General features: G+C 43.8%; 1 protein-coding gene across 2 annotated transcripts in view; it reads right to left on the bottom strand.

Annotated features, from left to right (window-relative positions):
• Positions 1-27,709, bottom strand: part of EDC4 (enhancer of mRNA decapping 4) — a 948,906-nt gene that overhangs the window by 232,514 nt on the left and 688,683 nt on the right. For both annotated transcript variants that reach the window (XM_075325634.1, XM_075325635.1), the window contains one exon: positions 6,557-6,722. In XM_075325634.1, coding sequence (XP_075181749.1) covers positions 6,557-6,722 — 166 coding nt within the window. The remainder of the gene's footprint in view (positions 1-6,556; positions 6,723-27,709) is intronic.

Raw genomic sequence — 27,709 nt, 5'->3', positions numbered from 1 at the left:
AGGGGTTTCCTCCTATTTCTAGCATGTTTGTTCCCATAGGGTATATTTTCTGCACAAGCCCTATTCAAGATGCTCATAAAAGTCTCCCATTTGCTTTGTGTACTTTTATTACTTAGTACATCATCCCAGTTTATTGCACTAAGATCATCTCTCAACCGTTTAAAATTTGCTTTCCTGAAGTTTAGTGTCCTTGTAGCCCCTCTACTAGACATCTTACTAAAGAATACATGAAAACTTATTATTTTGTGATCACTATTCCCCAAGTAACCCCCAACTTGTATATTTGATATGCGGTCTGGCCTATTGGTTAGTACAAGGTCTAGTAGTGCTCCCCTCTTGTGGGGTCCTGTAACATTTGTGAAAGGTAATTATCTTTCATTGTTATCAAAAATCTATTTCCTTTGCTGGAACTGCAAGTTTCTGTTCCCCAATTTATATCAGGATAGTTAAAGTCCCCCATAATAATTACCTCTCCGAGACTCGCTGCTTTATCAATTTGCTTTATGAGGAGATTCTCTACCTCTTCCATAATATTCGGCGTATTATAACACACCCCTATCAGTATTTTATTATTCATTCTCTCCCCCCCCTTATCTCCACCCATAGGGACTCTACATTCTCAGTACCCTCACATATGTTGTCACGCAGGATGGGTTTTAAAAATGATTTTACATAGACACACACCTCCCCCTCGCTTATTTGTACGGTCATTGCTGAATAGGCTATAACCCTGTAAATTAACAGCCCAGTCATAGCTCTCATCCAGCCATGTCTCTGATATCCCCACTATATCATATTTTTTTTCCAACAATATTAATTCTAATTCCTCCACCTTATTTGTGAGGCTTCGGGCATTAGTGTACATGCACGTTACGTATGACTCTGTACCTGTATTCCTGCTTACTGTATTAACTGTCTTAACCCTTCCCCCCGTACCACCCCCAATTTCATTACTTGTGCCCTGGTCACTATCTGCACTACATTCCCCTTCTATAAAGTGAATACCCTCGCCCCCAATTCCTAGTTTAAACACTCCTCCAACCTTCTAGCCATTTTCTGCCCCAGCAGAGCTGCACCCTCCCCATTAAGATGCAGCCCATCCCTAGCATAGAATCTGTAGCCAACTGAAAAGTCGGCCCAATTCTCCAGGAACCCAAAACCCTCTTTCCTACACCAATTCCTGAGCCACCTGTTAACCTCCCTGATCTCTCTTTGCCTCTCTGGTGTGGCTCGTGGCACAGGTAGTATTTCCGAAAATACCACCTTTGAGGTCCATGCTTTAAGCTTACAACCTAATTCCCTGAAATCATCTTTAAGGACCTTCCACCTACCTCTAACTTTGTCATTTGTGTCAATGTGTACAATGACCGCTGGGTCCTCCCCAGCCCCTCCCAGTAATCTGTCAACCCGATCAGCGATGTGCCGAACTTGAGCGCCAGGAAGACAACACACTGTCCGGCAATCCCTGTCTTTGTGACATATTGCCCTATCTGTCCCCCTAATAATTTAGTCCCCCACTACCAGTACCTGTCTTGCCTGCCCTGCACTCCTATTCCCCCCCTTACTGGAGCAGACACTCCTCTGGCATTCAGAGGTCATGCCTTGCTGCAGCAATGCTACCCCTGTAATGACATCCCCCTCATCTGCCAAGTTTGCAAACCTATTGGGGTGTGTCAGTTCAGGACTAGCCTTCCTAGCCCTTTCTCTTTACCCCCCTTTCTAACTGTCACCCAGCTACCTACCTCACCGTCCTGCCGCTCCCTACTACGATCCTCCCCCACATCTGACCCAGCAAGCTGCTGCTCAGTGAGCAGCAAACTCCTTTCCATATTGCTAATGCATCTCAGAGTTGCCAGCTGCTTATTTAGATCCAGTATCTGGGCTTCCAAATGTGCAACTTGCGCACATCTTGAACAACAGTATGCACCCTGTCAGCACACAACCTGCAGCACTGAAGACACGTTCAGAGACAACGCTGGCTGTGGGACACGACAAGATCTCCAAGGCGTAAGAGGCGAGGTCAGGTAATTTTTCAAGATTTGAAGCCCAAAATGAGCAAGGCTCCAGTTGCAAAGTCATGGAATCGATGTTCATTTGGAGATACTCCTGTATCATCCTCTCCAGCCATTGACTATGTGTCAGACTTGTTGTCTCTGGTGGCCTCGCAAAGGATGGTCTAAAAAAATTATGAAAAGATTCAATAAAATTGCTGTTACCAGCACCAGATACGGTGCTGCTGGTACGGTTAGACTGTTGATGACGAGACAGTCCCATGTCTGTTAAGTTACGACTGGGAGATTGACTCTGTGCACCACTGGTGTTCGGTGGAAAAGCCGAGCTAAGATTGAGTAACAACACTCTGCTGACACTCCTGCATACGTGCGTCCCTGTCTATGGCTGGAATTATTTCACAAAATTTGGACTTGTACCGGGGATCTAATAGTGTGACAACCCAGTAGTCATCATTACTTCTAATTTTGATAATCCGGGGGTCATGTTGTAGGTAGTGCAGCAAGAAGGAGTTCATGTGTCTTGCGCATCCATGCAGACTAAGTCCTCGCTGTGTTTGTGGCATAGAGGTGCTAACTGTGCTTTCTTCCTCTGAGACCTCCCCCCAACCTCGTTCAACTGAAATTTGACCAAGGTCTCCCTCATCTATTGAGTATTCCATGTCCATCGAGAGTTCGTCCTCCATTTCTTCCTGGTCTCCAGCACCTTCCTCAACATGTTGTCTGCTACTATGCGCCCTTGTTAATCCCTTTACCACCACTGTCCCATGCCTGCCGCCTTGGTGATGATGAACGTCTGGACCTTGTAGATGTTGATATCCCTTCTGCATTTGAATCCTCCTGTACTTCCTCCCCTTCCTCTTGTCCCACCCCCTAACTCCGAATAGTGTTTAGCGTTTGCTCCAGCATGTAAATGATCGGAATTGTCATGCTGATAATGGCATTTTCAGCGCTAAACATATTCGTCGCCATGTCGAAACTGTGCAGAAGGGTGCATAGGTCCTTGATCTGAGACCACTCCATCAGGGTGATCTGCCCCACCTCTGCATCTCGTTGGCCCAGGCTATATGTCACAGCGTATTGCACCAGGGATCAGCGGTGCTGCCACAGTCGCTGTAACATGTGGAGAGTCTAATTACAGCGTGTCGCCACATCGCATTTCAGGCGATGAACCGGCAGGCCGAATGCAAGTCTGTCAGCTGCGGCGGTTGAATGGCGAAAGTGAGCAGAGAGTGACTGTGCCCTGTGCAGAAGCCCATCTAGGCCGGGATAGTGGGTTAAAAATTGCTGGACAACAAGGTTCAACAAGTGAGCCATACAAGGCACGTGTGTCACCTTGCTCGGGCGAAGGGCCGCACCCAGGTTTGCAGCATTGTCGCACACGGCCATCCATGGCTGCAGGTTGAGTGGAGACAACCATTTACGAAACTCAGACCGCAGAGCTGACCACAACTCATCCGCTGTGTGACTCTTATTTCCAAGACATTTTAAGCTGAAGACCGCCTGATGCTGTTGAGCTCTGCTGCCAGCACAGTAAGGAGGTGTGCAGGATTCCTTGTGCGCAGTTGGAACGCGGGTGGCCTGACCAGGAAGGCTTGGGGAGGAGGTGGAGGAAACAGACGAGGTTGAGGAGGCAGAAGCAGTGGAGGAACTTCGACATACAGAGGATTGACGCACAAGTCGTGGGGACGGCAAGACTTGTTGAGCAGACCCTTCTCCATCTATCACCATAGTTACTGTCTTTTCCTGCTTGTATCCCTGCCGCTCAGCTGTTCAGGTAACCGCTCCAGTGTGTTTTTTACCTCACATCGCACCGGTAAAATTGTTTCAGTCAGTAAATTCTGTCTGTAACGCTCTGACATATCATGTGTCGGGGTAAATCTTGTAATATTAAATTTTAGTGCTATTGCACGGGTTTCAGGTTATGACCCCGTTTACCATGTGGATATCTCAGGCTGTGTACCTGATCATGCTTTGAGACGGCATATGGTGAACATTGTTTCACAGCCATATTCCAGTCTAATTGGCTATTGAATTAATGTTGTTTTCAGCATACACTGTTGACCGGTTATTGGCAAGGTATTTAGCAGGTTTTTTGTAATTATTGCTCACCACTGACTATTTTGTGCCTCCAACTTTTATTCTAAATATTAATATATTGTAATAAATATTTTTGCATTATATCCTTTGAACTGTGTTCGCCTTTTTTCTCTTTTCTTGTCCGACTTTTCTAGCGAATGTCCAGAATTAAGTGATCCATATATTATTGTGATGGAATATGTGAATGTTGAATTATGAATTTTTCACTATATTTACAATTTACCTGGGCCAAGCAGAAAAAGAACTGGATTGTTGCTCAGTGGTTCAAGGTGTTGTTTTCAGATGGAAGTTTGCATTTCATTTGGAAATCGTGGTCCCAGAGTCTGGAGGAAGAGTGGAGAGGCACACAATCCAAGCTGCTTGAGGTCTAGTGTGAAGTTTCCACAATCAGTGATGGTTTGGGGAGCCACGTCATCTGCTGGTGCAGGTCCACTGTGTTTTATCAACACCGAAGTCAATGCAGCCGTCTACAAGAATACTTTATAGCACTTCATGCTGCTCTCTGCCGACAAGCTTTTTGGAGATGGAAATTTAAATTTTCCAGCAGGACTTAGCACCTGTCCATACTGCCAAAAGTACAAATACCTGGTTTAATAACCACAGCATAATGGTGCTTGATTGGCCAGCAAACTCACCTGACCTAAACCCCATAGAGAATCTCTGGGCTATTGTCAAGAGGAAGATGAGACACCAGACCCAACAATGCAGATGAGCTGAAGGTTACAATCAAAGCAATTTGGGCTTCCATAACACCTCAGCAGTGCCCCAGTCTGATCACCTCCATGCCACGCCGCATCGATGCAGTAATTCATGCAAAAGGAGCCCCAACCAAGTATTGAGTGCATTTACTGTACATACTTTTCAGTAGGCCAACATTTCTGAGTTTAAAATATTTTTTTCAGTTGGTCTTATATAATATTCTAATTTTCTGAGATAATGACTTTTGGGTTTTCATTGGCTGTAAGCCATAATCACCAATAGTAACAGAAATAAACACTTGAAATAGATCCCTCTGTGTGTAATGACTCTATAGTTTGTTACATAGTTACTTGGGTTGAAAAAAAGACCTAGGTCCATCTAGTTCAACCTTCCTCCACCAGTTCTACATTTGGTCACTAATAATGTGTTTCCCTTTTTGTATTGGATTACTGAAATAAATTAACTTTTTGATGATATTATAATTTATTGAGATCCAGTGCTATGCTGGCTCTATAATGCTGATTCTAAACATAAATTTAGTTATGAGATCAGATGTATGCTTTCTGAAATATAAGCAAGTAAAGTTTGTGAAATGCACTTATTTGATGATAGGTGCAATGGAATATCTAATAGGTGGGTCAGATTTTGCTAGTTATTCCTGCCTCTGTACGTCCTTCTTCCCCTGTAGTAACAAAGACAGGGGGGAGGAAGGACAGGCATGCATTAGATATTCTGTTGCACCGATCATCAAATAACAGTGGATTTCACAAACTTTACTTGCCTATATTTCAGAAAGTATACATCAAATCTCACAACTAAAAGGTATGTTTAGAATCAGCATGATAGTGCCAGTATAGCACTGGCTTTAGTTTCTATATGAAAATCCTGGTAGTTGATCCTCTAAGCCTCTGCTACTAGTGTTACACATTTTCATGTATCTGTAACTTCCCACTATGCACCACTCTCTCTGTTATGCTATGTTCACTCAGGGGGTTTTGCTGCATTTTTTTTTCATTGGTTTTAAATGCAGCTTTTTACAGTACAAGCAAAGCCTTTGGAGATTCCAAAAATCTGATACACACCTGCTTTTTTTCCTGACTGAAATGGCAAAATGCTGAATTTTTTGTTTTTTTACAGAAGCAGCATGTCACTTTCAGTGTTTTTGCAGCATTTGTTTCCCCATTGAAAGCAATGAAGACTGAAAAACATGCAGCTGCGTTTTTAGTCAATTAAACTAACTTTAAACATGTACTGTAGACAAATGACACACTCAAAATCACAGCAAAATAATGCAAAATGTGGCAGAAAAAGTGGCAAAAAATGCAGCTTCTTTACTGCCATGAGATCAGGTTTTGTTGCCTCCCGTCCAAAAAAAGCACCAAAAACGTGCTGAGTGAGCATAGCCTACAGCACAGCATGTTCCTCCATGACACTACCATATTTGTAGAAAATATGCATCACAGCTGGAAAGAGGCTTTCCAGTTCCCTCTTTCCTTCATCCTTATCCCCTACATTTTCTATAGACATCTTCACCTCATTATTTCTCAAGATGTTGGATACCTTTCTAAGAACACAAACTCAATGGGATTTGGGTGGTTGTTAACCAATAATTTGCAAAAGAATAAAACTGTTTTACAGACTTCTAAAGAAAATATTCTGCATTGGCAAAAACAAAATTTGCCATTTTCATTCTGGTGGCATAAAATATTTATTACAGTATATAATCTAGTCAAAATCTAAGAACTTACACTCTTGGGTTCCTTGCTTGAAGCTGCTATTTATTTGCTGAAACATGGACTGACAACCTTTCTCAAAAGCTGGAAGCACAGTATTTTGGAAGGCTTCTCTATAACCTGCATGAATAGTTACATGAAGTGCATCAGCAACAGCTCGACTAACAGCATCAGTGGTGTTCTGAAAAAAAGAAAAAAAAAGTCATAAGAAATTTTGTTTAAAAAAAATGCATGCTAAAATGAGATAATATCAGATCAAGCAAGACAACATAGGTTGGATAACCATTATATCAATTTTAAGCCAGAGAAACAAATGGTATAGCTCCAATGTGATAAAATATTAAATTTTATTGAAAAATCATAAAATCAAGACATAATAAAACAAACAACATTCTCAGCAGTAGATCCTCAATAGAAGGTGGACCGGTATCATACATGAAAAAATGTAGTACATGAAACAATCACATTATACGTTGGCATGTATACAACACTAATATAACAACACAATTCCCTAGGGGAGAATGTACACAGATCACTTCTGGGGTTTCAACAGTCAATCACCCTCAGAGGTGGTACAACCCTCGGAATGCTGGCATCATATAAAATAAATGTATAGTGTTTCAATTCTTATGTAGGTCAATAGTTGGTGATGATATTCAAACCCTGCTTTTAATTAAGCTAGGGTGCTCTCCCACACTTGCTGGAGGTTAGACCAATAAATCACCTTCACGGATACAATGACCCTAATGAGTGGTAAAACCAACTGTATACTGACCAGTATGAAGGATACCGCCACACCTGCCTGTCCCAACGCGCGTTTCACCCTCTTCCTCAGGGGACGTATGCTGGGTGAATGTGGATCAAGGGTATAAATGCCCCGGACAATCATCCCATAATCAGGAAAATATGTGCAAACCTCCTTACTTTCATTGTGTGCTCTGGGCCACATGTCTGCCTCTAATGCGTCACCTCCCCCACATCATACTGACGGCTCTCATGGCCAATCATTCAGCTCATGCCCTGCGGTTGATATTTTTGTATATATCCAAGATACAAAAAATTTCCTCCGTTCAGCTCATGCCCTGCGGTTGATATTTTTGTAATATATCCAAGATCCAAAAAATTTCCTCCGTTCAGCTCATGCCCTGCGGTTGATATTTTTGTAATATATCCAAGATCCAAAAAATTTCCTCCGTTCAGCTCATGCCCTGCGGTTGATATTTTTGTAATATATCCAAGATCCAAAAAATTTCCTCCGTTCAGCTCATGCCCTGCGGTTGATATTTTTGTAATATATCCAAGATCCAAAAAATTTCCTCCGTTCAGCTCATGCCCTGCGGTTGATATTTTTGTAAAGCTGGTCAGCAAAGAGATTGAGGACTTGGAGCTTCATAAGCACCAGTCCTCTAACCTCAATTATGCAGAAAGAAAAGCGCTTAAAGAACTTCAAGTGCTGCCTGGAGTCACAATCCTCCGTGTGACAGCATGTCTGATTGATTGCAATCACAGACCCTGTCTGCGGCTCTAGATTGGTGGAAAAAAAAATAAAATTTAAAATGAAAAATTGGCATACGCTTCCCCCATGTTATGATACCCAGCACAGATAAAGCATATGGCTACAGGCTCATTCACCCCTTTACTAACCTCCAAAACACTCAGGTCTGACTTAATCCACCTGAGGTCCCACGACCACGAGGATCCCAGCTCTGCTATATCTGACGTGACAGCGCACAGACATAATATGATCGCCCACTGTGAGCTTCAGGCAAAGAATGAACCGCAGCAATGAGCGATGTTGTCACTCAGGTTATTTTTGGTCACATTAAAGCAAACAACTTTCAACCAATCCATATCTACCAAAATGTCGTATGTAAAGTACAGGTAAAATATATCTTTGTACCATGTTAGCCAGTAGAGATAAAAAATTGGTTAAAAGAACTGAAGTCCTCAGTGGTTGATACCTTTTAATGGCTAACTGAAAAGATGGTAATAATAGCAAGCTTTCGAGACTACTCAGGTCTCTTGATACCATGCCTGATGAAGAGACCTGAGTAGTATGTAAAGTATAAAGAAAAATCATGATGTGATAAATACTGGAAGGACTAGGGCTAGTCGCAGAAATACAAAACAACAAAAAAGAAAAGATGACCAAAAAGCCCAAATGCTGAAAAGGTGATACTTTATTGAAAGGGTAGGTGATAAGCGGCACAAGTACAAGAGGAGCACAACCACCAGGAGGATCCAGGCTAAGTGAAAGAAATTCAATCACTAACAAATCACAACAGGACATAAATAGCCATATACACAGTATAGAATAATGAATGGAAAAACCATATACATAGTATAGAGGCTAAACATCTACAGATGTCAGGTATGTGTATATAGTGGCTGATTCTATATAAATTTTCTATAGCAAAATGTAGAAACCAGTGAATCGCATTCGTAGAGAATACTTAAATAATGACTAAAATGTCATAACTGGTATTATAGACCATGATTTCAAATATGAAGCCTATAGAGCCAAAACCCAAGTAAGGGCTGAATTGCCATGATGCAAACATACCTGGGTAGAGGGGGATCCGGGAAACAACCTGGGGCCAGCGTCCACGCGACGGCCGTTTCGGCAGGAAAACCCTTCGTCAGGGAAGTGGTGTGGTAAGGGAAATGCACAGGTTAAAAAGGAGCATCATCCAATCACATCCAGTGGGTGGATGATTGACGCATGAGTTGCCTCGGCAACCTAGGACGCCAGTCGCCCGCCGCATCATGCATCACGCGACGTCCCGGTCACGCGACAACCATGTGATCAAATCACATGACGGTCACGTGAGCAGACGTCATGCAAGGCATGGAGATACAGCGGCGCAATGACGTCCCGGAGCAGATGACGCGCATGCGTACACGCCCACCGGAGTCCCCGTGCTGAGAATACTATATTATATGGAAGGAACAGTAACACGGCCAGATATGCTGCACCATGGAAGGAACAGTAACACGGCCAGATATGCTGCACCATGGAAATGCAGCCGCATTATAATTCATGGCCATGAAATAATTATATATAGAGAAAATCCAGCCATATATAAGTTCATAACAGCAGTATATACAGTGCCTACAAGTAGTATTCAACCCCCTGCAGATTTAGCAGGTTTACACATTCGGAATTAACTTGGCATTGTGACATTTGGACTGTAGATTAGCCTGGAAGTGTGAAATGCACTGCAGCAAAAAAGAATGTTCTTTCTTTTTTTTTTTTTTTTTTAAATTGTGAAAAGTTTATTCAGAGGGTCATTTATTATTCAACCCCTCAAACCACCAGAATTCTGTTTGGTTCCCCTAAAGTATTAAGAAGTATTTCAGGCACAAAAAACAAGGAGCTTCACATGTTTGGATTAATTATCTTTTTCCAGCCTTTTCTGACTAATTAAGACCCTCCCCAAACTTGTGAACAGCACTCATACTTGGTCAACATGGGAAAGACAAAGGAGCATTCCAAGGCCATCAGAGACAAGATCGTGGAGGGTCACAAGGCTGGCAAGGGGTACAAAACCCTTTCCAAGGAGTGGGGCCTACCTGTCTCCACTGTTGGGAGCATCATCCGGAAGTGGAAGGCTTATGGAACTACTGTTAGCCTTCCACGGCCTGGACAGCCTTTGAAAGTTTCCACCCGTGGCGAGGCCAGGCTTGTCCGAAGAGTCAAGGCTAACCCAAGGACAACAAGGAAGGAGCTCCGGGAAGATCTCATGGCAGTGGGGACATTGGTTTCAGTCAATACCATAAGTAACGTACTCCACCGCAATGGTCTCCGTTCCAGACGAGCCCGTAAGGTACCTTTACTTTCAAAGCGTCATGTCAAGGCTCGTCTACAGTTTGCTCATAATCACTTGGAGGACTCTGAGACAGACTGGTTCAAGGTTCGAGATCTTTGGTGCCAACCACACACGTGACGTTTGGAGACTGGATGGCACTGCATACGACCCCAAGAATACCATCCCTACAGTCAAGCATGGTGGTGCCAGCATCATGCTGTGGGGCTGTTTCTCAGCCAAGGGGCCTGGCCATCTGGTCCACATCCATGGGAAGATGGATAGCACGGCCTACCTGGAGATTTTGGCCAAGAACCTCCGCTCCTCCATCAAGGATCTTAAGATGGGTCATCATTTCATCTTCCAACAAGACAACGACCCAAAGCACACAGCCAAGAAAACCAAGGCCTGGTTCAAGAGGGAAAAAATCAAGGTGTTGCAGTGGCCTAGTCAGTCTCCTGACCTTAACCCAATTGAAAACTTGTAGAAGGAGCTCAAGATTAAAGTCCACATGAGACACCCAAAGAACCTAGATAACTTGGAGAAGATCTGCATGGAGGAGTGGGCCAAGATAACTCCAGAGACCTGTGCCGGCCTGATCAGGTCTTCTAAAAGACGATTATTAGCTGTAATTGCAAACAAGGGTTATTCCACAAAATATTAAACCTAGGGGTTGAATAATAATTGACCCACACTTTTATGTTGAAAATTTATTAAAATTTAACTGAGCAACATAACTTGTTGGTTTGTAAGATTTATGCATCTGTTAATAAATCCTGCTCTTGTTTGAAGTTTGCAGGCTCTAAGTTATTTGCATCTTATCAAACCTGCTAAATCTGCAGGGGGTTGAATACTACTTGTAGGCACTGTATATTATTGTAAATCAGAGTTAACAGATCGAAGAATCTTTATATAGGTTAAATGATAGATAACATCAAACTCTGATCTCTCATATAATATAAAGCATAGAGCAACATAGTCAAAGATTATCAAACAAACCGATTTTATGTATGAACAGTCACCAACAATATTTTACAGGGAAGAAGACAGAAGCACTAGCCAGATATTCCTTTATTCATGAATGTATTTATTCTAAAGATATCCAAACTGACGAAGGACGATTATTGTATACACGTAAGATCCTGGACAGCGAGAGGATGATGTCTGAATAAAACATGCAAAAGGGAATAGTTAAAAACAAAAAAATAGAAAATTATAAAAACTCCAGCAGCTACTAGAAACTTCATCCCTACAATGGCATCAGAACATCAATTAATCTATTATGGGAGTCAGGTGAAGGATCATGTGACTATTTAAAGGGAAGGGTTAAAACCGCTAGAAGAGACAGTAAGCACAAATAGGGTCTTATCCTAAAACACTGACAGCAAAGGTGCTGTAAGGGTAGACTCATCTGTAGTGATGGGCGAACCCCCTGTTGTTCGGTGTTCGGCAGCCTCGTCTGAACGTTTTGTAAAGTTCGCATTCGGGTTCTGATATAACGCGAACTTGCGTCTGAACACCGAACTTGGACTTTACAGTTATAGGATGGGGCGAGGGGTGCTGTAAAATAAAGAATACAGTTAATAGACATTGTCATTATACTTACAGGTCCTGCGACGTGTCCTGCAGAGACTTTGTCTCCCGTAGCTTCTCCTGCCGAGTCCGATCATTGCTGTGCCGCCCGGTAACCAAAGGACCTTCCGTGATATCATAGCATTCGACCAGTCACGTGTGAATGTTGCATTATCTCATTGGCTACAGACTGGTCACATGGCTATGACGTCATGCTAGGTCCTGTCAGTGCATTTCACCGGTATGCGGTGCTCGCCTAAGCATCTCAGTACTCTGTATACTCAGCGAGCGCCGTGTACCAGCGAGATGCTCAGGCACATGGTCGGCTTCTCGTCCCTGCATGTTGGCGCTCTTTACAGAGTCAGCCCACATGCAGGGATTGGCTGCTACAGCCGATGATGAATAGCGGTGCCGGGAAGCAGGTGATCGGAGATCACCGTTGCTATAGTAACCTGGCCGTCAGGTTACTATTGCAACGGGGGCAGCGGTGACGTCACCGCTTACCAACCCGCAGCTTCTGCTCACCCATTGAGTGATTACACAGCACAGGGGAGGAGCGTTCTTCCTCCCCTGTCCTGTTTGATATAGCAGAGTTGCATGGGTTGAAGGAGAAAGAAGACAGAAAACCAGGATTGTGGAGGGGTGAGGGAGTAATAAACATGGAATCCCTGAGTGTGTCTGTGTATTTATTTCTAATAAAAGTATTTTTTCTCTGTGTGGTGTCTTTTTTTTTTAACCCTTTTTTGGAGATTCTTAATGGTCGGGTCAAATTTGCCTGACATTAAGAATCTCTGGCTTAATACTAGCTAGTAAAACAAAGCTAGTATTAACCCCTTATAACCCAGAGTGCCACCCACCACTAGGGCCGCTGGAAGTGTTGGATACAGCGCCAGAAGATGGCGCTTCTATGAAAGCGCCATTTTCTGGGGCGGCTGCAGACTGCAATTTGCAGCGGGGGTGCCCAGAAAACTTTGGCCAACCTGCAATACGGATTCCAAACCCCAGCTGCTTAATTGTACCTGGCTGGACACAAAAATTGGGTGAAGCCCATGTCGTCTTTTTTTTTTTTTATTTCATGAAATAATTAAAATAAGGGCTTCCCTATATTTTTGGTTCCCAGACAGGTACAAATAGACAGCTGGGGGCAGCCCATAGCTGTCTGTTGTACCTGGCTAGCATACAAAAATATGGTGAAGTCCACGTCTTTTTTTTTTTTTTTTTTTTTAGTTTTTTTGGTTAAAAAAAAACCAAAAACAATAAAAGGCTTCCCTGGATTTTTCATTGCCAGTGAAGGTAACACCAAGCAGTGGGGGTTAACAGCCAGTAGCTGCTTGCATTACCCTTAGCTAGCAATAAAAAATGCAGCGGGAGCCCATGCATATTTTTTTTAATTATTTAAATAATTAAAAAATAATGGGCTTCCCTGTATTTTGATTGCCTGACTGTAAAAATAAATAAAACATTAAAAAAAGGACGTAGCGCTTCGCGAGATTTTTGATTCTTAGCGCATAAAGCAGATGGCTAGGGGCTGCCACCTCCACCTGCCTGATTTACCTTGGCTGGCAATCAAAATACAGGGAAGCCCATTCATTTTTTTTATTTAAAAAAAATAATTAGAAAAAAAAATGAGTGGGCTCCTGCCGTATTTTGGTCGCCAGTCAGGTAAAGCCAGGTAGCTGGGGCCTGGGATTCCCAGCAGCCCGCAGCCATCCCTGGAAATGGCGCATTGTTTCTTAGCGCCATTTCCAGTCGCTATATCCAGCTCGTCCAGCAGCCCTGATGGCGGTGGCTCACTGGGTAATAAAGGGGTTAATACCAGCTTTGTATTCTCAGATGGTACTAAGCCCGAAATTCATTGTGTCACGCCAAATTAGACATGTCCACCATGAATTACTAGGAAACAGTAAAAAAATAAAAAGCACAACACAGAGAACATTTTTTTATTACAAATAAAAAAAAACATTTAGAGACTCCATCTTTATTATAAAAAAAATCCTTAGTCCAACGTAATCCACTGGGATAGCAAAGTCAACTCTGCATAATAACTGTGCACAGACAGTGTCTATACACAGTGAGAGGCAAAGCGCAATGTAAACTCTGCTTCATCACTGTGCACAGTGTCAATACACAGTGAGAAGCAAAGCGCAATGTCAACTCTGCTTCATCAATGTGCACAGACAGTCTATACACAGTGAAGAAGCAAAGCGCAATATCAACTCTGCTTCATCAATATGCACAGTCTATACACAGTGAGAAGCAAAGCGCAATGTCAACTCTGCTTCATCAATGTGCACAGACAGTGTCTATACATAGTGAGAAGCACAGAGAGCCATGTCAGGTCTGCTACATCGCTCTGGACAGAGCGATGCAGCAGAGGCTGACAGTGAGGGGATGATTGCACTTGAGTCTCGCATTGCATCACCTCACTCTCAGGACAGGACCGCCTCAGCTGCATGGAAATACATGCAGCTGACCCGCTGCCGTCGGGAGATTGTGTGCCATGATGCGATGACACTCGCATCACGGCGTACCAGGACCTTTGATGACGTCATACTTACGTGACCAGTATGTAGCCAATGAGGTAATACAACATTCACACATGACTGGTCACATGGTATGACGTCAGTCACGGCAGGTCCTTTTAGCCAGAAGTGCTTACTAGGGGGAACAGCAATGATTGGACGGACACGGAAGCAGAAGCGCTGGGAGACAGTCTGCAGGACGCGTCGTGGGACCTGTGAGTATGATCATAATGTTTTTTTTAATAACGAGGGTTTTTTTTTTTTTAACAGCCCCTGGACCCGAACTGTAACACGAAAGCTTGTGTTCAGGGTTGTGTACACGAACACAATGTGTTTGGTACAGACTTCGAACTTTACAGTTTAGGTTTGCCGATCCCTACTCATCTGGCATGGTTGTGAGAGTCAAAACACTGTAATGGCGTAAATACTGCTGCAGCAGAACCCATGTAGAGATGCAGTTAAAATTTGGAGAGAAAAGGGTTAATCGACTGCGCTGCCATAGAAAAGAGGATTCATGTAAAAGGAATGATTTGTCTACGCGTTTCAAAGCCTAATGGCTTCTTCCTCAAGACAAATCGTATCTGTGGAGACACGGGGCTTACCGGCCTATAATTTCCCGGCTCAGATTTTGTCCCCTTTTTGAATATTGGCACCTCATTTGCTATGCGCCAGTCCTGCGGTACCGTCCCGATTATTAAGGAATCTGTGAAGATTAAAAATAATGGTCTATCTATCACAGAACTCAATTCCTGTTGTACTCTGGGGTGTATGCCATCCGGGCCCGGAGATTTGTCAACCTTAGTGATTTCGAGGCAGAGGCGTACTTCCTGCTGGGTTAAGCAGGTAATATTCAAGGGTGAATTTATGGTATCACTGGTCATGTCATCTGCCATGGCATTTTCTTGTATAAAAACCGTAGAAAAAAAGTCATTCAGCTGGTTGGCTTTACCCTCATCCCCCTCCACCATTTCACCAAGACAATTTTTAAGGGGGCCAACACTATCGCTTTTCAGTGTTTTACTGTTTATGTAGTTAAAGAATATTTTAGGATTATTTTTACTTTCTCTCGCAATGAGTCTCTCTGTCTCATACTTAGCTAACTTAATTTGCTTTTAACATATTTTATTTAATTTTCTATAATTATATAATGCCTCATCACTACCTACCCTCTTTAATTCTTTTAAGGCTTTCTGTTTTTCTTTTATTGCTTCCCTTATAGCTCAATTTAGCCATAGGGGTGTCCTCCTATTTCTAGCAGGTTTGTTCCCATAGGGTATATTTTCTGCACAAGCCCTATTCAGGATGCTCATAAATGTCTCCCATTTGCTTTGTGTACTTTTATTACTTAGATTCCCTACCCCTTTTTTCCCCCTTCTCTCCTTGTAGTAACGAGCCATGAAAATCTTTTTCCATTATATTCTCCCCTTCACATGAACTGTTTAATATAGTGCAAAATGCATCAGTTCATTTAATCTCAAAATAAAAAGACTAAATCACGAATCTCCTCCACATGGTTAAAGGTTCCTCTTCACATCTTCCTCCTGTATATAGCGGGCCACCTGATCACTCACTCTCACTCAGTGCATGCGCTGTACTGTTTTTTCCCACGGTCTGAACTTACATTACCTTTCATTACAGGAAACCGCTCACTCTTTTTGCACTGCACATGCGTTCTACATTTTTTTCCCACGGTCTGAACTCTTATCACCCTTTCACTACGGGGAAACCTGCTCCCCATGCATGCGTTGTGATTACTCTCTTTTTCTTTCTTTCGCTTCATAGTAGCATTTAAACCGCTTTCCAGGGAGTAACCCAAATTCTTATATCACTCACACTGTTTTATCCCGAGAAAAAGCGGGAGTCCCAACACTCTGGATTTAACAAATCATACACAATATAATAAAATAAAATAAAGAAATTATATTATATATACACACACACACACACACACACACACACACATATATTTATTATTTATATATATAATAAAATCCTTCAGATCCTCCTCAGGCCACTGCTCTTTAGCATTCTTCTGGAACAGAGTAATGGTTAGGGAAGCTCCCTCCCATTGTTTCCTTACACTTTTTTCTCAGGTTCAATCCTGACCATTCTCCCTTTTTTTCCCCACTTTTGCTCCTCCTGCTTTTTCATTCTCTTTTCTTCTTTTTTTTCTTTCATATATTATATATATATATATATATATAAATATATATATATATATATATATATATATATATATATATATACATATATATATATATATATATATATATATATAAATATATATATATAAATAAATTATATATATATATATATATGTATATATATATATATATATATGTATATATATATAGATATATATATATATATATATATATATATATAAATAAATTATATATATATATATATATATATATATATATATATATATATATATATATATATATATATATATATATATAAAAATAAATTATATATATATATATATATATATATATATATATATATATATATATATATATGACACAAATTCCGTTCTGGTAAAATTCATTTTACTCTGAGGGTGCACTTTTATTCCACTTTGAATGAAAAAAGGTCCTTTTCAGTTAATGTGCAACATCATGCAGGTGTTGTGTTTTTTTTCTATCATGACGAAGCTCTACTCCTCGTGCCTATGAGTCATGGGGTGATGAGGTCATCCCCTGGAGCGTGGCTTCTCCTGGAAACTTCTATATAAACCTCTGTTTTTTCTGTATTTGTATGATTTCTTTTCCCTGAAGAAGGAAGCGCACATGCCTCTGAAACGTGTAGGAACAACTCAATAAAAGAATATCTATTTTTAATACACCAGCTCGTGGTTTTTAGCGCGGCATGAAACCCGTTTTCTATCCTGAACTTATATAGTATTTTTATTACTTAGTACATCATCCCAGTTTATTGCACTAAGATCATCTCTCAACCGTTGAAAAATTTGCTTTCCTGAAGTTTAGTGTCCTTGTAGCCCCTCTACTATACATCTTACTAAAGAATACATGAAAACTTATTATTTTGTGATCACTATTCCCCAAGTAACCCCCAACTTGTATATTTGATATGCGGTCTGGCCTATTGGTTAGTACAAGGTCTAGTAGTGCTCCCCCTCTTGTGGGGTCCTGTACCATTTGTGAAAGGTAATTATCTTTCATTGTTATCAAAAATCTATTTTCTTTGCTGGAACTGCAAGCTTCTGTAACCCAATTTATATCAGGATAGTTAAAGTCCCCCATAACAATTACCTCTCCGAGACTCGCTGCTTTATCAATTTGCTTTATGAAGAGATTCTCTACTTTTTCCAGAATATTCGGCGTCTTATAACACACCCCTATCAGTATTTTATTATTCATTCTCCCCCCCCTTATCTCCACCCATAGGGACTCTACATTCTCAGTACCCTCACATATGTTGTCACGCAGGATGGGTTTTAAGGATGATTTTACATATAGACCCACACCTCCCCCTCGCTTATTTGTACGGTCATTCCTGAATAGGCTATAACCCTGTAAATTAACAGCCCAGTCATAGCTCTCATCCAGTCATGTCTCTGATATACCCACTACATCATAATTTTTTTCCAACAATATTAATTCTAATTCCTCCACCTTATTTGTGAGACTTCGGGCATTAGTGTACATGCACGTTACGTATGACTCTGTACCTGTATTCCTGCTTACTGTATTAACTGTCCTAACCCTTCCCCCCGTATCACCCCCAATTTCATTACTTGTGCCCTGGTCACTATCTGCACTACATTCCCCTTCTATAAAGTGAATACTCTCGCCCCCCATTCCTAGTTTAAACACTCCTCCACCCTTCTAGCCATCTTCTGCCCCAGCACAGCTGCACCCTCCCCATTAAGATGCAGCCCATCCCTAGCATAGAATCTGTAGCCAACTGAAAAGTCGGCCCAATTCTCCAGGAACCCAAAACCCTCTTTCCTACACCAATTCCCGAGCCACCTGTTAACCTCCCTGATCTCCCTTTGCCTCTCTGGTGTGGCTCGTGGCACAGGTAGTATTTCCGAAAATACCACCTTGGAGGTCCTTGCTTTAAGCTTACAACCTAATTCCCTGAAATCATCTTTAAGGACCTTCCACCTACCTCTAACTTTGTCATTTGTGCCAATATGTATAATGACCGCTGGGTCCTCCCCAGCCCCTCCCAGTAATCTGTCAACCCGATCAGCGATGTGCGGAACTCAAGCACCAGGAAGACAACACACTGTTCGGCGATCCCTGTCTTTGTGACAGATTGCCCTATCTGTCCCCCTAATAAGTGAGTCCCCCACTACCAGTACCTGTCTTGCCTGCCCCTGCACTCCTATTCCCCCATTTACTGGAGCAGACACTCCTCTGGCATTCAGAGATCATTCCTTGCTGCAGCAATGCTACCCCTGTAATGACATCCCCCTCATCTGCCAAGTTTGAAAACCTATTGGGGTGTGTCAGTTCAGGACTAGCCTTCCTAGCACTTTTCCCTTTACCCCCCTTTTTTAACTGTCCCCCAGCTACCTACCTCACTGTCCTGCAGCTCCCTACTATGATCCTCCCCCACATCTGACCAAGCAAGCTGCTGCTCAGTGAGCAGCAAATTCCTTTCCATATTGCTAATGCATCTCAGAGTTGCCAGCTGCTCATTTAGATCCAGTATCTGGGCTTCCAAATGTGCAACTTGCGCACATCTCGAACAACAGTATGCACCCTAGAACGGCTTTTCAAGGACTGAATACATGAGACAAGATGTACACTGGATCGCATTAGCAATAGTGGAGCACATTTTCTAATGGAGATAGCAACTATATACAAACAATTCTACTCACACTTACTTTTGCTAACACTTTGTTCATTCACGCTCACAATGAAGAAGACGGCGTGCTGTTTTCAGAAGTCTTCCATCCGGCTGTAACGGCCAAAACTCGGTTCTCCTTGAGCTCGCGGTGACTCTTCACTTATCCCAGAAGGCACTGGGAATATGCAAATTATCCTCGCAGGACTCCTCCCCTGATTAGAAGAAGAGGGACTGGATTGTAGATTGTTCTAGCGTCAATTCTGCCAATAATTGTCCCTTCAGAGCTACTTCGCTTCCCAAAACGTTCCATTTCAATTCTCTGGTATGCATCTGAGCCCAGGGAACTGCCAGAATACATGAGGTCAGTAACCTCAGGAGAGACATGGCCCACCTGATTGACATAACAGGAGACGTAATTGTCTTGAAACTTGGTTGTGGAGATTTACAACCTTGTTCTGTGGCAGACACATTCCTGGGTGTTGGAATCTAGAATGAGTCCCAAGAAGAATTGTACCTTCCTTGGTTGCAGTCTTGATTTTTTCAGATTCAGCTGCCAACCTAGGCTTTGCATGGTGGTGCAGTCTTCCTGCATCCACAAAATGCACTGCTTATAAGATGCCTCCACAATCAGGAAATCGTAAAGGTATGGGACTAGTAGCGTCTCTTTCTCCCGTAAATGAGCCGTTACTCCTGCTATTAGTTTGGTGAAGATCTGTAGAGTGACTTACAACCCGAAGGGGAGAGCGCTGTACTTAAAGTGTTGAATCATTTCCCCGATATACACTGTGTGCAGAATTATTAGGCAAATGAGTATTTTGATCACATGATACTTTTTATACATGTTGTCCTACTCCAAGCTGTATAGGCTTGAGAGCCAACTACCAATTAAGTAAATCAGGTGATGTGAATCTCTGTAATGAGGAGGGGTGTAGTGTAATGACATAGTATCATAGTATCATAGTTTTTAAGGTTGAAGGGAGACTCTAAGTCCATCTAGTTCAACCCGTAGCCTAACATGTTGATCCAGAGGAAGGCAAAAAAAAACCCAATGTGGCAAACAAGTTCCAATGGGGAAAAAATGTCCTTCCTGACTCCACATCCGGCAATCAGACTAGTTCCCTGGATCAATACCCTGTCATAAAATCTAATATACATAACTGGTAATATTAAATTGGGCAAAAAAGGCGCAAAAAAACTGCCTATGAATTGAGGAAAATCAAGCATGAAGCTGCCAAGATGCCATTTTCTACCAGTTTGTCCATATTTCAGAGCTGCAACGTTACTGGAGTATCAAAAAGCACAAGGTGTGCCATACTAAGGGACATGGTCAAGGTGAAAAAGGCTGAAAAACGACCACCTTTGAACAAGAAACATACGACTGATTTTTCAAAGGTTTTATGGACTGATGAAATGAGAGTGACTCTTGATGGGCTAGATGGATGGGCCAGAGGCTGGATCAGTAAAGGGCAGAGCTCCACTCTGACTCAAACGCCAGCTAGGTGGAGGTGGGGTACTGGAATGGGCTGGTATCATCAAAGATGAACTTGTGAGACCTTTTCGGGTTGAGGGTAGAATGAAGCTCAACTCCCAGACCTACTGCCAGTTTCTGGAAGACAACTTCTTCAAGCAGTGGTACAGGAAGAAGTCGGTATTGTTCAAGAAAAAGATGATTTTCATGCAGGACAATGCTCCATCACATGCATCCAACTACTTCACAGCGTGGCTGGCCAGTAAAGGTCTAAAAGATGAAAAAATAATGACATGGCCCCCTTGTTCACCTAATTTGAACCCCATAGAGAACCTGTGGTCCCTCATAAAATGTGAGATCTACAGGGAGGGAAAGCAGTACACTTCTCGGAACAGTGTCTGGGAGGCTGTGGTGGCTGCTGCACGCAATGTTGATCATTAACAGATCAAGCAACTGACCAAATCTATGGATGGTAGGCTGTTGAGTGTCATCAGAAAGAAAGAGCTACCGTATTTTTCGGACCATAAGACGCACTTTTTTTCCCCCAAATGTTGGGGGAAAGTTGGGGGTGCGTCTTATGGTCTGACTATAGGGCTGCGGCCAGGAACGAGGGTGCTGTGGTGGAGCGGGTCATCGGGGACACGAGCAGGCTACTATAGCAGCCTGCTCGTGACCACGTGTGCCCGCTCATTACATATGCACGCCCATCCTCCCGCCCATCTCTCAGCGCTGAAGCCGGCACTGACAGGTGGACGGGAGGACGAGCGGGGACGCGCGCATAGCAAAGAGCCGGCCGCATGATCACCCCTGGCAATTACAGCCTGGAGTGATCATGCGGCTGTATTCACTGCTCCCCGCGCGTCATTACCAGCGCGGGGTGCAGTGAATCAGTACACTCACCCGTCCCCGTGTGTGGAGCCGCCCCCCTGCAGCATCGCGTCTTCCTGTTTGTGCCGGTCACCTGATCTGTGCTGAGCCGGTCAGCTGATCGGGACAGACAGGAAGATATCGCGATGCAGCAGGGGAACGGCTCCACACACACAGATCAGCGTGCCAGAGAGGAAGATGTGATCGGTGCTGCAGGGAGTGAGGAAAAGGTGAGTATAAACGTTTATTTTTTTCTCTGTGCTATAGGATACAGGCCATATACCAGGATGGTATATGAGCACGATGGGGGCATATAGCAGGATGGGAGTATGTGAACAGGCTGGATGGGGGGGGGGGATGTGAACAGGCTGGATGGGGGGGGGTATGTGAACAGGCTGGATGGGGGGGTATGTGAACAGGCTGGATGGGGGGGGGGATGTGAACAGGCTGGATGGGGGGGGGATGTGAACAGGCTGGATGGGGGGGGATGTGAACAGGCTGGATGGGGGGGGATGTGAACAGGCTGGATGGGGGGGGGATGTGAACAGGCTGGATGGGGGGGGATGTGAACAGGCTGGATGGGGGGGGATGTGAACAGGCTGGATGGGGGGGGTGTGAACAGGCTGGATGGGGGGGGGATGTGAACAGGCTGGATGGGGGGGGGATGTGAACAGGCTGGATGGGGGGGGGTATGTGAACAGGCTGGATGGGGGGGTATGTGAACAGGCTGGATGGGGGGGGGGGGGATGTGAACAGGCTGGATGGGGGGGGGATGTGAACAGGCTGGATGGGGGGGGATGTGAACAGGCTGGATGGGGGGGGATGTTAACAGGCTGGATGGGGGGGGGATGTGAACAGGCTGGATGGGGGGGGATGTGAACAGGCTGGATGGGGGGGGATGTGAACAGGCTGGATGGGGGGGGTGTGAACAGGCTGGATGGGGGGGGGATGTGAACAGGCTGGATGGGGGGGGGATGTGAACAGGCTGGATGGGGGGTATGTGAACAGGCTGGATGGGGGGGTATGTGAACAGGCTGGATGGGGGGGGGTATGTGAACAGGCTGGATGGGGGGGGATGTGAACAGGCTGGATGGGGGGGGTATGTGAACAGGCTGGATGGGGGGGGTATGTGAACAGGCTGGATGGGGGTTTATAGCAGGATCATATACAAGGCAGAAGGATCATTACCAGGATGGGGTACCTTAGTAGAGAATTTGGGGACATTACCCCCATAACAGTGTCAGCAGCAGATCCTCGCCCCATAACAGTGTGTCATGACCACATTTTTTGCTTAAAGTTTTATTTTCCCATTTTCCTCCTCTAAAACTAGGGTGCGTCTTATAGTCCGGTGCGTCTTATAGTCCGAAAAATACGGGGCACTCATTTTTTGGGGTTTTGTTTTTGCATGTCAGCAATGTTTATTTCTAAATTTTGTGCAGTTATATTGGTTTACCTGGTGAAAAGCAAGTGAGATGGGAATATATTTGGTTTTTATTAAGTTGCCTAATAATTCTGCACAGTAATAGTTACCTGCACAAACAGATATCCTAAGCTAGCCAAATCTAAAAAAAAACCAAACCCACTCCAACTTCTAAAAATATTATGCTTTGATATTCTTTTGAGTTGATTGAGAACATAGTTGTTGATCAATAATAAAAAAATCCTCTAAAATACAACTTGCCTAATATTTCTGCACACTGTGTATAGGGCCACTCTGAAGAATTTATGAAATTCTGTGTGTAAAAGGCACGTAATAATATGCGTCCTTCAAATCTAGGATGGCCATATACCATCCTGGGAAAAGATTTTTTACTGTTGATCTGAATGTCTCCATTTTATAAGTTTCTGTTTTTATGTGAGCATTCAGGCTCTTTAGGTTTATTATAGTCCTGAAAGGCCTGTCTGATTTTCTTACTAAGAAGAGAGGGTACTAATATCCCCTCCCCTGTTATTGTACCGGGACCTCCAGAAAGACTGATTCCCTTACCATGTCCAGAACCTCCACTTCCAATGCTTGCGGCTCCACCTGAGATTTACAGAGGGCTGTTAATACTAACCACTGAGGCGACGAATTTAGAAATTTCAACTTCAGACTGGACTTCACTAGTGAGAGAATCCACTTGCTGGCTGAGATTTTTTTCCAGGCAGGGGAAAGTAGTGAGAATCTTTCTCTACCTGGGGACATCTCTCACTGGAATGGTTTCTTTCCTTTTGAGGAAGCACCTTTAAACATGAGGCCTCTGTTTTTCTTTCCTTGGTCCAAACTCCATCTCCTCTGGTCTTTAGGGGGTCTTCTGCTGGAACCTCGATCTACGAAAGGAACCCCGGTAAGATGGAAAGGAAATGTTTGTAAAACACTTCTTTTCATCACCAGACTTCTCCAAGATGTCATCTAATACTGGGCCGAACAGCAATTCCCCATCACAGGGGATTGAGCACAACTTCGTTTTAGCCTGAATATCTCCTGGACAACATTTAAGCCATAGAGCCCTGCAAGCCGCATGTGATAATGCTGCTGACCTCGCTGAGTCTGCAGACGCATAGGAAAGTAATGCTGATGCGCCACACATCAACGGGATTGTGGATAGGATATCCTCCGTGGCTAGCCTGTTAAGAAGCTGCTCTTCCAGGTGATCTAGCCAAATCGTCAAGGATATGGCTGTATATGTTGCTGCAATTGCCGGTCTTAAGGCCCACGCTGAGGCTTCCCAGGTCTCCTGTAGGAAAGTATCCACTCTCTTATCCATCGGATCCTTCAATATTGCTAAATCTTTAACCGGCAAGGTGGATTTTTTGCAATGCCTTTGAAATAGCGACATCCAGCTTTGGGGCTTTACTCCAAGATGTTGTGGTGGATTAGTCAAAGGGATATCTTCTCTTGAAGGATGATGGGAGAGAGCCTTGTTTCTCCGGCTTCTTCCACTCGGACATGATTTGGGAATTTTTTTTATCAATTGGGAAAACTATGTTTCTTTTAATCGAGACCCCCCCGAATAAGACGTCTTCTACAGTCCTGTGGGGTTTTTCCTCCACCATGCCCATTGTCGACCTGACGGCTCTGACCAGCTTATCCGTATTTTCTAAAGGGAAGCAGTGGCGCCCCTCTGTATCTAGTCAGAGGAAGATGACGAATGGGAGAAGTCTGAGGTCTCGCACTCCCCCTCTGACCTGCCTGATCCGCTTCTATGAGGCGAAAAATTACCAAGTCTCCTCTTCTTTTTTCCCATGAGCAAGGGATCTAACGATGGCTCTTAGGTCAGAGGCAAAGCCAGGGGTTTCTCAGAGATCGTCTGCTTGATACAGGACTGGCACAGATGCTTGAGCCAGGTGCCGAGTAACCCTTCCCTACAGAAGGTGCACTCCCTATATTTAGTCTTCACAAGACTTTTCTTGGACCTCACCTAATAAAACACAATAGGAAAAGCGGGATCCTTTATAAGCGACTTTCACGAAGATCACTTATCAAAGGATATGCTGACGGTACCGGAATAAGAGGATCAGGTGATGCGTTTCCTCTGGAGGCAGTGGAAACAGTCTTGCTGGAGACGCAACTCTGCTGGCAGGTCCTGCTGGCACTCCGTATGGACCGCCCGTCAGAGTGGGAGACCCTTTTACCATGTCGCTCTTGCTACCGGGCCTTCAGCTGCTGATCTGGTTTGGGGTGCTGCTGCTGCAGCGCTTGCTACTCCTCATCCATTCTCCCTGGGGGAGATGTATGGCTGGAGCAAAAAGCACTCCCCTGGTGGTCAGACCACACTTTTAAACAAGTGCAGGACCTGACAGATACAGTACCTCCCCTAGAATTCCTGCACTGGTGCCCGGATGTGACGTCAGCCATCAATCACAAGACCACAGTCACATGATCCTGAGTATGTGGATCATCAGCATTAACCAGAGGGTGTCCCAACTCGTGCCCGCACGCATCGTGAAAAGTTCCCTTGGGCCAACTGCGGCGCTTCCAGAACCCCTCGCTCCAGCTGCAGCAGGGACCCTTCCGCTGCCCATCCTGGCGAATGAGACTTGGGAACATCATCTTGTCCGTTCAGTACCGCCTTCAGAGGTTCCCCATCCAAAGACAGGAAACCAACTGATGTGTAGGAGAGGTACCGACATTTTATTCAGTAGGTTTCCTGTCCTTGAATGGCGGATCCCCTCTCTCCGTGGTGCAGTCATAGGTGAAAGGAAAAAAAAAATCATTGCTTGTACATGGACTTCTTTTTTCTACAACAGCGCTGTCTGTTAACCTTTCTCTCTCCAAATTTGAACTGTATTTAAAAGGGAAGGGGAGTGGTCACAAAACGGCTGCAGCTGTGAAAAACTAACCAGCAAGTAAAGTGTCAGTAATAGGGATGGGCGAACCCAAACTTTAACCCCTTCAGCCCCCGGGCGTTTTCAGTTTTTGCGTTTTTGTTTTTTGATCTCCTTCAGAGCCCTAAAATTTTTATTTTTCTGTCAATCTTGCCATATGAGGGCTTGTTTTTTGTGGGACGAGTTATGGTTTCATTTAAAAGTACAAGTTTTACCATATAGTGTAGTGGAAAATATCAAAAAAATTCCAAGTGTGGCAAAACTGCAAAAAAAGTGTAATTGCACAATAGTTTTTGGGGTATTTTATTCACCATGTTCACTATATAGTAAAACTGATGTGTCATTGTGATGCCTGAGGTCGGTGCAAGTTTGTAGACACCAAACCTGTATAGGTTTACTTGTATCTATGGGATTAAAAAAAAATCACAAGTTTGTCCAATAAAAGTGTCGCACATTTTGCACCATTTTCCAAAACCCGTAGCGTTCTCATTTTTCTGGATCTATGGCTCAGTGATGGCTTATTTTTTGCGTCTCGCGCTGACATTTCTAATGGTACCATCTTTGCGTAGATGCTACGTTTTGATCGCCTGCTATTACATTTTGCGCAAGACTTGTGGCGGCCAAAAATTGTAATTTTGGCGTTTGGAATATTTTTGCCGCTACGTTGCTTACTGATCAGATTAATTGATTTTATATTTTGATAGATCAGGCGTTTCTGAACGCGGTGATACCAAATGTGTATATATTTTTTTTTTAACCCTTTAATTTTCAATGGGGCAAAAGGGGGGTGATTTTAACTTTTAGGTTGTTTTTTTAAACTTTTTTTTTTTTATTTTACTAGTCCCCCTAGGGGGCTATAGCGATCAGCAATCCGATCGCAATGCCCTATCTGTAGATCTCAGCTACAGAGCTGAGAACTGCAGATACGCTGCTTTACTCTCCGTGCTGGCATTATGTCGGCACTGAGAGGAAGTGACTCATGTTAGCTACAGGCGTCATCACATGACCCTGTGCTACCTTGGCAACCACCGAAAGTCACGTGATCACGCACGTGATTCCGGTGGGGGTGGCGCTAAGTAAAAGTAACGGCCGCGCGCATATACATCTCGCTGCCAGACTTTGGCAGCAAGATGTAAGGGGTTAAATGTTCTGGGTGGAATGCGATTCCACTCGGAACATGCAGGCACACGTCAGCTGTTGAAAACAGCTGATATGTGTGCGGATCGCCGTCGCCTGCCCACAGCAGAGGGCGGGGATTAGCCTCACACGCTTCATGGCGGATAGATCCATCAAGGGTCGTGAAGGGGTTAAAGTTTGGGGTCCATACAGAACACAGTGTTCGTGCACACGATCCTGAACACGAGCTTTCCTGGGAAGCTTATGTTACAGTTCGGGTCCAGGGGCTGTGAAAAAAAACTCAAAAAAAATGCACATTATTAAAAAACATTATTATTATACTTACAGGTCCCGCGACATGTCCTGCAGAATCTGTCTCCCGGCCACTTCTGCTGCCACGTTCCATCACTGCTGTGCCACCGGGTACCCACCACTGATGACAGGAACTTCCATGATATCATAGCCATGTGACAAGTCTGGTGTGAATGTTGTACAGACATTGGGTTACAGACTGGTCACATGGCTATGACGTCATGGAAGGTCCTGTTAACTTCCGGGGATATTCAATGCGTTACTTGTCACTCGGCAGTCTTCGTCTGTTTTCGGCCCTGTGACGTCAGGGTTCACCCGAGTCCATGGCTGCTATGGACTCAATTGAACTTTGACTGTCACTGTGCGAGTCTCA

This window comes from Anomaloglossus baeobatrachus, chromosome 10 (genome assembly GCF_048569485.1).
Source record: "Anomaloglossus baeobatrachus isolate aAnoBae1 chromosome 10, aAnoBae1.hap1, whole genome shotgun sequence".
Classification (NCBI taxonomy): Eukaryota; Metazoa; Chordata; class Amphibia; order Anura; family Aromobatidae; genus Anomaloglossus; species Anomaloglossus baeobatrachus.
This window is presented reverse-complemented; position numbering and strand designations above follow the sequence as displayed.